We start from the raw sequence: 12874 nt of genomic DNA, 5'->3' as shown, positions 1-12874 counted from the left end.
TTCCTCTTTTATAAATATTTATTGGAAGACATTTGTAAACTATTGTACGATGAAGCAACTGATGCCGAAGGAGTTAAACAGTTTTTTTTTCAATGACAAGGCACTGGTCAGAGAGATATGGAGAAAGGGTAACGTGTTATTTGAGGACCTTCTTGATCGAGCATGTAGCAACTACGGAACTGCTCAAGGGATTGAAGGTTGCTATCTCCAACACCTCCCTTAAATAGGAGAAGCTTCTGATGCTAAGAAGTGATGGTCCCAACGGGATTAAAAAGGTAGCTCGCTCCTAAACAAAGAAACAGTTCTAAAGCTTCAAATTTCCAATCATTTAAGTGGAAACTACAGCCCGTGGCATCTTATATTTTGATGCTTTAGATCATCTTGAAAAAAAAATTCAATTCAACTCATTGCAAATTAATAAATTATTTTTGTAACTTTTTACAATAACTACGAAAAATTACTGCAGCCTTAGATTTTGTCTGCAGTATATTTTATGCTTGTCTTTTTTAAAATGTTTATATTTATTTATGCTCGTATGCTTCTTTAGTGTTTTGAAAATGGGCCTTTGACTCATCGGACTTAGAATGGCTTCAGAAAATGTTGAAACCTCGTAAGGGACAAATGATGTTAACGTTGCGCCAATTGTAACAGTAAAATAAAAAGAAAGGAAAATATGCTTTATTTTTGAACTAAATAACAAGTAAAAAATTTTCGATTACAAAAATTGTCAGTGTAAGTTATCGATGATAATATTTATATGGATAGATTACTATTGGGGTTCCATCCCATGTTTATTTTCTTTTCAGATAAACGACCTATTTTCTTTTCTGTAATTATATTTGCCTATAAGATAATTTTCAATCGTAAATGAAACTCGTCGTCAAGGCAACCATTTTGCAAGAGAGAGTAAATTGCTTGGATTATAATTCAGTACGAGTCATCGCATGGGCTTGCTAAAATTCAAGTGATTGATTCTGAAAATATGTGTAGGGCAAATTCAATTGAGGGACCTGATGCATTTGATTGGCCCGCATCACACTGAGCCACACCCCAAGTGCCAAGATTTAATCTTTTAGTCTGTATTGAGATTCAACTTTGACACCCCATGTGGGGATTTATATATGCGTTTTTGTGCAGTTTTTCGGAAGATTACAAGTAAGCTATTTGCTACAGCTGTGTAGACCGTTTTTTCAGGAATCCAGATAGGGTAGGAAAAGAGTTACGAGAGATACCGTCATTATCATGACGGTATGACGGTAACGGACAGGTGGGTCCGTTTACCCTCCAAGGAGATAGTTAGAGATTTTAATGGTGACCCAGGTTGGGTGCATCCTTGGCCTAGAGTTTGACCGTTTGACCGTTCGATCACGTTACCATACCCTGGAGCAAGGTATACTGTAAAAAGGGTACTAACATACTGTATATTTACGGAACAATAGTGGTAAGCTCGGGCATTCCATTGCAGTATTTGGCGCCAGCGAGGCTTCCCCTCCAGTAAGTGGTGTAGTACCGTTTTTGTGCCAATATCTGGTGGCAGTCTTGGCTTACCACTAAAACACTGGTGACAGTCGGACCATACCACAATAACAGTGGTGGCAGAAACAAAGGTCCTCTCTGTAAAACTGGTAGTAAAAGAATTCGGCGTTTTCGAAGAGACGCCAATAATAAAATTTTTATGAATCAATATATCGCGCAACTAATTAGTGTGCAAAAATAACAGGCTAATTGAGACGCAGCAATTTGTCGGGAGAAACAGGAAGTGACATTGAAAAAAAGAGTTGCGAGAAATACCGTCATATCGACAGGGGGGTCCGTTTACCCTTCAAAGAGATAGTTAGAGATTTTAGTGGTAATGTCATCGAACGGTCAAACGGTCAAGTGGTGACCCAGGTTGAGAGCATCCTTGGCCTAGAGTTTGACTGTTTGACCGTTCGATCACGTTACCATACCCTGGAGCAGGATATACCGTAAAAGGGTACTAACATACTCTATATTTACAGAATAGTAGTGATGACCGCGAGCATTCTATTATAATAATAGGCGCTAACAAGGCTTCCCCTCCAGTAAGTGGTGTAGACCCATTTTTGAGCCAATATCTGGCGGCAGTCATGGCTTACCACAAGAACAATTACTATTGGAAATTTATTTACATTTTTAAACTATTTAATACAAGATTCCGTTCATTTGTGTTTTCGTTTATTTTTGTACCATTGCTTACGATTAAATTGAAGATTTAAATTTGTTACAGATCGTTGACGCAGTATGACTGTATTACCTTTTACAATATTGTCAGTTCATTGCGCAAGGCGGAAAATGCAATTCGAAATTCTGGTTGGTTACTTCTACCGTCTTTTGATACTCTATACTTACAGGTAAATCATTTCACTCTTCATTTACTTATAAGTATAGATATCTGAAAGTGACTATTATGACTTGACTAAAAATAAGTTACAAATTTCAGTCACCTAGCTCAACCATTGTCTTTAAATATTAAATAAAGTTCGTGCGGAAAGTGGCTTGTCCCGTTAATTTCTCTTATTAAAGTAGTTTCTGGAGGACTTTTGAGGGAGAGAGGGAAATAGTTTATTTTAGGTATAAATTTTTTCTTGGGGAGCGGGCTTCTGAGGGACCCCTCTCTTCTACTTACGATTCATAAATACGATGCAAGGGTATTTACCACTCAATGTGTCATTAGTGCAAGGCCATGTCTAGCATTTTGTTCGGGGGTTGGGGGGAGGCACATTTTTTTCTATAAAAACGAATAAAGAATCCTTCTTACGATTCGGATAAAATTTCGGGGGAGGAGGATTCAACCCGACCCCCTTTCCATGGTTACGGTTGACCTTACATTAGTAAAATGAGTCAATCGTAGATGTCTGATTTTTGGTGACACGCGGATGCCAAATGGACATGTGTTCATGTGAGAGAACAATAAATATTTCTTAAACTAATCACTGTTCGTGTAAAAAAAGTTTCAAAACCCAAGAGAAGTGGGCGTTCTCATAGAACTAATGCCTTTAGGCCACATTAGATATATATTTTAGGAATTGGAGATATAAAAACACTTTTAGAAATGCGTGGAAAGGTGCCGTTACACTGACACTGCCATGGCACGGCAGTGTCGTGCCGTGCCATGACACTGGTCAAAAATCGCTGCTAGCGAGAAGCTATTTATATCTCCACACTCTTTGATCCAATTTAGTGTGATCTCAAGGGTATAGCTTGAGTTCCTGGGATCAATATCCTGAAGTTTTTTCTAAAGTCTTGTACGTTTTCAGCTGTGATGTTATCAGAAAGTAGAGAAAGTGAGGGTTTGTTTGAGAATCGGCCACAAAATAATTATTAATAACACTAGCATTGATGGTGAAACCTTGATCATCTAATAACCCGAAATTAAAAAAAATTTTACGAACCAATCTGTGGACCTTTTTTGGCTCCTAGCTAAAGGCCCAATTTTTTTGCTTATGAAAAAGTGTTTCAGGTGAGGATTTCTTATAAAATCTTTCTTCAATATTTTTTTTTAGGAAATTAGAATATTGTGTGCCGTGTTTCGTAGTGAAGAGGTTGGTGCACAAGCCTCAACCCTTATTGACACATTTCCAATTTCTATATCTGTCGGTAAATATCCTCTATCTCTCTGAAAGAACTTTAATGGTGATGCATGTCCGTAATTTTTACTGTCGTTCGAATTTGGTTAACAATATGAGTGTGCATTTCTTGGGATTAACTCGTCAATCACAAAAATGTTGCGGTGAAAAAAAAAGAAAAAAACAAAACCAAAAAAAATAACAAAAAACGTCAGAGCATAATGAAAAAATTTAGTGATTTAATGGAATATCTCAGATTTGGATCAAAATCCTAGTTTTGTTGGGTCTTATTACCCTGTGACATACATACATCAATTCACTTATTTGTATATGCCTACAATTTATTGGCTTTAAAAAATAAAATATATCTATGTATATTTTATGCTAGATACGTTGTATCTCTGACAAAGACAGAACAAGCTTTAAATCTGTCAAAAAATTTTTTTACCAACTTAAAAATATTTTCTATAGAAATTTACAGTTTATTTTATTTACATTATTTTGTTTATAGCAGATTCACTTACCTAGGTAATATTATTACTAAAGCCGGCGGGTGCAGTGAAGATGTTAAAAGTAGAATAGTCAAGGCCCAGGGTTTTTTTTTTAAGTTGAAAAAGTTTTGAAGAATTGGAAGATAAGTCTGCGAACCAAGATTAGAATATTGGAAGATAGAGTGATGACAGTAACCAAGTATTGTTCTGAAGCGTGGGTGCTCCGAAAAACGGAGGAAGATTTTCTTGATGTTTTTTATAGAAATTTCCAGCCAATTGTTTTGGGTACCCAGCTGACTGACCATATCTCAAAAAGTAAGCTGTACGAAAAACGTGGTTCAATCCCGCTTTTTACAGCTATAAGGAGAGAAAGATTGAGATGCCTAGGACGTGTTCTGCGGGTGAAGGACGATGAATTGCCAAAGATTGTCCTTGTTTGCCAACTGTCTAGAGCCAAACGAAAAGCACATTGTCCCCGAATGGGATGGGAGTATGTCGTGAGAAGGAGCTTAAAGGAAATGGTAACTTTTTGGGGGAAGGGTTGCAAACCGGGAGGCTTTGAATAGATTGGGATGGAGGAGGTGCGTGCGTAGCTGTGTTGGCCTCAGGTGACTTGGTTTTGCGGTGAGTTATTAGTAGTAGTGTTGTAACTGGTAAAATTGGGTATTTTACCGTAATTTTACGGAACCATGTAAAATTCGCATTTTACCCATTCTATTTAATTTACCTATTTTACCTATTTTACAGGTTTCCTGCGTATTTTACCGGTAACTTACGTATTTTACTGAAATATTTTACGATGCCTTGCAATTGTCAGAGCCAAAAAGCGCGAAGAGGCTGGCAGAAATAGGATTGAATATGATTTTGTTTTGTGTATTGCTGTGTTCCCCGGTTTAAAAGGCCGGCTGTCTAACTTAAGTCTCTTGTTATCCGAACGATAAAGTGTGTTATAGCACAGGGGATTATAATTTAAAATGGTGAAATATTAGCTGAAATAAAATTACATTAATTCTGTGAATTGTTAATGACAGATAATGGCTACAAGCAGGATTGACATATGTCAAACAAGAAAAAATTACTAAAATTGAATAGCCGAGAAAATTGACAATAATGTGAGCCAGCGGACAAAAAAGTAGCGAAAATGACAGAGGCAGATATTTCGTCAGGAACTTCCGCCCAGATGTCTATAGTGCTCAAAAAAAAGGAGAACTAACCTTTTGAATTAGCTATAACTGAGCAGAAGAAAGACTCAATCAAACAAACTAAAAAATAAGCCAGAATAAATGAAAGACTATTCACCAATTATACTGGGCAAGAATTCTCTGCTTAGTGATTGACTTAGCTTGTCTACTGACCTAATTTTTATTTTAAGTGTGGACAGATGATCTTAATTTAAACTGGAGAAAAATTTTATTTGAATCCTATAATTGTAAGTTGGGTTTACAGAAATATCTCCAGTATCTCTATTTAAAGCAAGGTCTCTATTTATGCATTTTTTGTCTAATTTCAATTGCCTTCCTAAAAGAACGTAGGAAGCCATTTACTTCAAATATTAAAGTTGCCTCATCAAAAAGAACTACACGATCTGAATTCTCAACAATGTGGAGGGCTAAAGAAGAATCAATATCCTCGTTTTTATTAATAAATTTCACATCTGAGAGAAATCTTGTATTCATGCCGCCTTTTCCCAGGAGCCGAGGTTCCCCCCCCCCGGAAAATACCCCCCACGGAATATTTCGCCTCCCACACGTAAAACTCCCTCCTATTTTTCCCTTTGATAATTGTGGATTTTCATTAGAAGGGAAATGGAAATTTCTACTCTCCTGTTTGAGTCAGGAACAATCATATTGCATTACCTATAGTAAAGACCCATAAGGGCTCAATGTATTAGTATTTGTTAATTTATTTTTTTCCCAGAGGCATTCCATGTAGAAGGGGTGGTCAAATAAGATTTGGAGGGGGCTCAGACAATTGGAAATTGAAAGTTCCAGTGCCCTTTTCTAATATTAGCTCTAAGTGAGAAACGATGGGAGGGTGGAAGTAGAAATTGATATATAATCCTCAGGGCTATATTCAAGACTTTTATTTGGGGGGGGGGAGGAGCTTCGGAACAGGCACGGTTACCTAAATCAGAATCTAAGTCCGAAGGAGGGAAGCTAGATTTACAAGCAAATACATTTTTTCAATATGTAGGGCGGGGAAATTTGTTTTTTCAATGACAATATAAAAACAAACATTTTCAAATACAATACCCCCCCCCCCAAAAAAAATATTTTTTTCAAAACTGCGACCCCCCCCCCCCACCCTCTGTTGAAGAAAGTTTTAATGACTGAAAGTGACTGTTCCGCTATTACGATCCAGTGCTTATTAATCAAGTCATCAAAGTGTTACAAATCTCTTTTTTACTTGTATTTGGTACTTTTATAAATAAATGAAAAAAATACATGTAGGCTATATGATATGAGGAATGTGGCTGAATATGGCTATTCAAATATGCAGGGGTGTTAGGGTAACATTTCATAGGTTTAAATGTAGAAAAAATGACTAATAATATTTTCTCCTAAATAATGGTAAATTTGATTTATTCTTTTTTCTTACAAAATGGATGTCCGAAATCAGAAACTGTTACATCGCTGAGGTATTACCCTAGGCACAATGTTACCAAAGGGATGAACTAGACAGATAATTAAGTTGATGAAACTCTAAATGAAGGGACATTAACTTTTTTTAAGCCCAGGAAAATCGGAATCATAAAAAAATTTCATTAAGAGCTGTAAGTGATGCTGAAAAAGAAATGCTCAACTGGTCTTGTAGCTGCAGGGCAGCTCTAAAACACCAATTTTACCTTGTATTTCTTAGGGAATACGTCATTTTACCTTATTTTACCAGTTTTATCTTTTTTTTTTACCAATTTTACCTTATTTTACCAATTTTACTTACCGAGTTTTTATTTTACGGTAATTTTACAACACTCGTTAGTAGTAGTAGTAGTTAACCTCGTGAATTTTGAAAACCTTATTTTTATTTTTAAGTTCACACTAGCAATGGTACATAAGAATTACTAGTTTGAAACTAATCCTATTTTTTATAAAATTTTGACTTCGGAGCGTCAGGCGAAAATAAATTCTTTGGTTCTTGTTTTTTTTTCTATTTTTAGTAATTAAAGCTCCTATATTGTTTGAGAATTGAGCTTTTTCAAATTTTCGTAAAACTATTTTCAATTTCCTGCATTTTCAGGCGAAAATTCGAGTTTTTGGTGAATCGGATCAAGACGGTAAGTACTTGCTTTTATGTTTGTGGTTTATTTACTGATTTTCTTGCTAATTATAAGCTAAAATAAATCAGCTAAAAGTAATCTTGCAAAGCAATGGTGAAAAAATTTTCTTGCTAAAAGCTAAAAAGTTACTGAAAATAATTGTATGGCTGAATATGTTGTTAATTGCAAGCTGATGCTTTGGCTAAAAATAAGCTAAAATAAATGAGAAAATAAGCCAAGAATAAACTTGCTAAAAATAAGCTAATAAACGGGTGAAAATAATTGCTAAAATATATTTTATTTGCTAATTGATTCTTCTGCATGAAACAAGTTAGGATAAATAAGATAAAAATAAGCTAAAAACAATTCTCCAGCTAAAAACTTTGTTTGAATACGAATAATTTTTTTTTTTTTTAAGGGGAAATAGTTTATTTTCAAAAACTTCAAAACACACACAAAAAAAAACAGCAAAAAAAACAGGAAAACAGAGTAGAGGCCTAGTCACAGCATGTATTAGGGAATAAAGTTGCTCCTGAAACTTTAGTGAGCATGACCTTCCATGTGCACAACTTAATATGAGCGTAGTCTTTGGCAGAATTAGGGCAGAAAGTCAGAGAAATTGGTCAAAATGACAAAACAGCTGATTTCCATGCCACTGCTCATCTGCACAGGTGTGATCTTTCATCTGCACAGTTTATGTGGTCCAGTCTTCTCGGTAAAATCTTCCATGGATGCAATCTTTTGCAAAATATTGGCAATACATTTTCTGTGGGAATTTTGATTGTTATTATCATTGCTGGAATTTAATGAAAATCTCTTGCATTTCTGCAAAGATTAGCACTAATGTTCATTATGAGATCGACGCTGAGATCGAATATTGTTAATAGTAATACATGTGGCAAATTTCATAATTCTGGTTATTCCTCAAGTTTGTTATTTTTGACTTGATTACCAATGGATCACTTAAGAATATTGGTGAAACAACATACTTCATTGTTTATTCAAAGTGGTGAAATGACTAGAACTTATTAGTCATCTTAGGACTAATGTATCTTAAAAATAGAGAATGTATTAGGACTTACCCTGTGTGGTGGTGCCGAACCAGAATACGATCAATTACGCTCATCCTGTTTGCTATCCATGTCCCATCAAATATTTGACATCTAAAATTGATTAGTTCACGAAAAGGGGCTATAAGTACTATTTTTTTTCTCGACTCCTGATGAAGATGTTCTAAATCAGCTTCGTCTGACTTCCTTGACTACAAGACGATGTAAACTAACCCGTGGACGGAAAAGTATTCAAATTGGCTTTCACCTTCTAATTATTCTTCCCTGTCAAGATAGCTTAGAAACTAAATACCATATGAAACTAAGGGAAAAGATCAATTTGAAAACAACCAGCGAAAGCGAAATTCCGACACGGACGAAGCTCTGAGTTTATGAAGCTATGGTTCTCTCTGTTCTCCTCTATGGATGTGAAACGTGGTCACTGAAAGCAGCCAAAGTGTTGATCTGGAATACCTTCAACCACAAAAGCCTGCGTTATATCCTGGGCCTCCACCTCTCATATAGAATCTCGAACGAAGAAGTCAGGAGAAGATGTGAAGATCGCCCATTTGTCTCCGATATTGTCAAGCAGAGGAGACTGAGATGGTTTGGTCACACAATACGCAAACCAGGTGACCATATAACCAAAAGATGCCTCAAATGTCTGCCACTACTGGCAATTAAGAAGAAAACAGGAGGCCAAAAGAAGACGTGGCTCGCGACAGTGAAGTTCGATCTGGAATCAATTGGAGGGTTCAGAAAACACGGCCGTCGTTGGGATCGTCACTGGCTGCAGATCATAAAGCCTGCCCCCCTCGAGCGAAACCTCTGGAAGGAGATATGTCGTCGTCTGCTGGGCGCCACGATGAGCCTGGATGTGGCTTGAACGTAGTATAAGTAAATTCAGGAAAATATCACTTCGGCAATTCCTTTCTGTAGTTTGCTCGACAGTTTTTATATCTTATTGTGTTGAGCTTGAAGCAGCACTTGCTGCTTAATATTTTTTTTTTAGATCCTTGCATTATATTTTTGCTCAATATTGAAGTGGTGATTTGAGCTTGCTGCTATTGCAGGGAATAAGCATATTTGGTTCTATTAAAAAATTAAACAGGATTTATTATCTGACTAACATGACTGTCACCAAATTGAAAGGATTTAGGAGGATCATGATAAAATATGGATTTATTAATCATTCTAATTGAAAATCTTTCAACGTGTCATAAACTTTTTAATCTAAGCCAATTCATGGTTATTTAATCCAGTTTTGTTGAATTTCACAAAACTCTAAATTAATTTGCTGCAGTAATATTTTAAGTCAAATTTGGTAAAACTTTGATACCCAAGGTAGAACTCTTGAGTGCAATTACTTGTTGCAATCTGTCTAATCACAATATAATCAGTATTAGATATCAGTAATCTTCTAAAAGCAATGACGTTACATTATAGAATGAATACCTGGAGCCTTACGCCAAGTGAGTATTTCTTATTTTATAGGCAGTCAATAGCTTTAGTTTAAATGGTGTCAAATTTTAAGTGTAGTTTTGGTAAATATACCTATTATTTTACACAGCTTGTGGATCGAGTTGAAGCTTTCAGTTTTTTTTTGAGGAGGGGGGCTCGAATATCGATGGGGAAAGGTATCAAAATTTTTTATCCGCTCCTCATAAAAGATAATACCTTACTGTGATTTTTCTTTATTATGCTTCTCGTGTGACAGGCCTTTTTGCTAGTTTATATATTAGTCGCCTGTTTTTTTTTACGGATTTGTTCACCTTCCTCGTAGAAACAGCTTGACTTGTCTTCGTGAAATTTGTCCTTGGCTTTTGAACTTCCTGTTTAAGTAAAAGAAGTTCGGGGTCATTTCTTGCTGTCAGGGTTTTACGCCTTAGGCGCTCTCTCTTTCCGCTTGCAGAATCGATTTATTCTGTTTCATAAAATTCCATTATCTATGTGACATAATGATGGTTGAGGGTCCGTCAATATCTTCATCCGCTCTTCTCTTTTTCCTTAATTTAGAGCCAGAACTTGAAGAGAATCCCAAGTGGACTGCCCTTGGGGATGTGCTGAAGGAGGTGCACAATGAAGACAAGGAGAAAAGAGAGGAGGCGCGCTGTAGAGTTTTAATCGTTGCTGAAAACGAAAGAACCTGCAATCAAATAAAAGAAGTAAGAGACTTTCGAATTTGTAGGCTTTTGGTTTGTCTCATTTAGTCACATATAGAATAACCTGGCCTTTAACACCTAGGGAATCATATATAGAAGATAATAGAAATGCCTGTCAATTTTCAGTTGAATGAAGAATTACATTGTGAGGGGAAGTTAGAAACAGTTCTAAAAGGATTGAAATATAATAAGGCCTCAGGTGCTGATAATGTGGTCCTGAAATATGGTGGTTGCGAAGTTAAAGATAAATGACTGAAGATTATGAACATGATTCTTGAAAAAAGGGAAGTAGCTGGTGATTTTAGGAAAACTTTTAAACTTCTTTATAAGAAAGGTGACAAGAGTGATTCCAGTAATTTTAGAGTTAGTATATTGATTTCTGTAGGTAGCAAATTATTTAGTATTAGGATACTTTTTAGACTTGAAGATGGTGTAGATAAAGTTTTTAGAGAAAAAGAGCATGGTTTTAGGAAGGGTAGAGGCTTTCCACTTAAGTTTTTAGAGACTTAAGTTTTTAACTTAAGTCTAACTTAAGTTTAACTTTCACAAACTTAAGTTTTTAGAGAAAAAGAGCATGGTTTTAGGAAGGATAGAGGCTTTCCACTTAAGTTTTTAGAGACTTAAGTTTTTAACTTAAGTCTAACTTAAGTTTAACTTTCACAAACTTAAGTTTTTAGAGAAGAAGAGCATGGTTTTAGGAAGGATAGAGGCTTTCCACTTAAGTTTTTAGAGACTTAAGTTTTTAACTTAAGTCTAACTTAAGTTTAACTTTCACAAACTTAAGTTTTTAGAGAAAAAGAGCATGGTTTTAGGAAGGATAGAGGCTTTCCACTTAAGTTTTTAGAGACTTAAGTTTTTAACTTAAGTCTAACTTAAGTTTAACTTTCACAAACTTAAGTTTTTAGAGAAGAAGAGCATGGTTTTAGGAAAACAGCTTTCCACTATTAGAATAATAATTGGAAAGCGTCTGAATCATTAGAATTATGAATCATTAGTCCGGAGTCTCATAGATTACAAATGGGTATTCCATTCAACTTATAGAAAAGCTTAGGGAAGGCTCCATTCTTGAATGTATACCAGATAAGTATATTAAAGTGATTAGTGCTATGCACGAGAATAATATTGCAATGGGTAAGGTAGAAAGTGAGGTTACTAGTTGGTTCATTGTGAAATGTGAGCTGAAAGTTTGAGAAAATATGATAGGTGTCTGCGAAAAAATGTCTAAAGATAATGGTACACGTTTTAGTGACTGTATTTAAAATAAAATGTGGGTTAATCCCCGGTGTCTAGCTCTGCAATGGACAAAATTCTGAGATTGAATCATGTTCTGCAGACGAAGCCAAAAATTATGCTTTTTGGCAATGAAGGTGGTGGCGAAGGAAAAGAGGACGTGCTTAAATGGAATGGGAAGAAGTTGTTTAAAAGAGGAATTGAGGAGTTGAGAGAGGGAGGCGTAAAATTTATGGGAGGGAGTACGAGTGAAGCTCTGAATAGACTAAGGTGAAGAATGGTCGGGTGCAAATGCAATGGCCTCAGCTGGCTTAGGACAATGATGAACGATTTTCATAATTAGTCCTCATCCCCTCAATTCCCTCTCCCCAACTTTTTTTCCAACTCCTTTGGAAATCAATGATCAAGTGACAACAACTGGGTTTGCAGTTTGATAGGTTTACAGGCTTTAAGGCAAAATTTGCCTTTGCGCAAGTCTTCTTTGGAAAACTGGCAGACTGGGCCAAATAAATGTGAAAAATTTGATGTAAATAATGCCATTAGCTTCTCAGGAAGTGATTCTGTATAGAATTATAATTTGCGTTTCTTTGGCTTATTGTGTTTCCCTTTACTAAGGTAGGCGAGAGACACAATTTTGGTATAACACTAGATGTTAAACCTAGGTAGTTGGCAGACCCAATTTTGATAAGACACTAGGCATCTACCCTAGATTGGTGAGAGAATATTTTCTTATATGCTTTTTGTATGCTTGTTCCAGCTTCATTTGTTACAGATTAAATATAATCATGAATAAATAGTTGCAAGTATCTGGGAGAGAGGCAAGAATGTTATGCTGGGGTAAACAAATTAGTAAAAAACCAAATAAACGGATTTTCACTCGAAATAAAAACTTGACAAACAAGAATTAGGTGAAAAAAAAATGAACGGCAAACATCCACCAGAAAAAAAGCACATATAAAACAATCCAAATAACAACAGGACAAAAAAGAGTGGCAGCAAGACCCGCGAGAGATGAAGAAAATTAAAAGTAATCAGTTATTATCTAATAGGTATCATCTTTTTTAAAATATAAACTGAAAGATCAAAATCAAAAGTTGAT

At 35.7% G+C, this 12874-nt stretch overlaps 1 protein-coding gene across 1 annotated transcript in view; it reads left to right on the top strand.

Annotated features, from left to right (window-relative positions):
- mei-9 (DNA repair endonuclease XPF mei-9) overlaps positions 1 to 12874 on the top strand; it is a 119345-nt gene that overhangs the window by 33165 nt on the left and 73306 nt on the right. Inside the window, exons 7-9 of the mRNA XM_089099794.1 lie at positions 2249 to 2372; positions 7316 to 7352; positions 10400 to 10548. Coding sequence (XP_088955920.1) covers positions 2249 to 2372; positions 7316 to 7352; positions 10400 to 10548 — 310 coding nt within the window. The remainder of the gene's footprint in view (positions 1 to 2248; positions 2373 to 7315; positions 7353 to 10399; positions 10549 to 12874) is intronic.

This window comes from Artemia sp. Qi Xiang Cuo, chromosome 14, assembly GCF_049724085.1.
Source record: "Artemia sp. Qi Xiang Cuo chromosome 14, ASM4972408v1, whole genome shotgun sequence".
In the NCBI taxonomy this organism is placed as follows: Eukaryota; Metazoa; Arthropoda; class Branchiopoda; order Anostraca; family Artemiidae; genus Artemia; species Artemia sp. Qi Xiang Cuo.
This window is presented reverse-complemented; position numbering and strand designations above follow the sequence as displayed.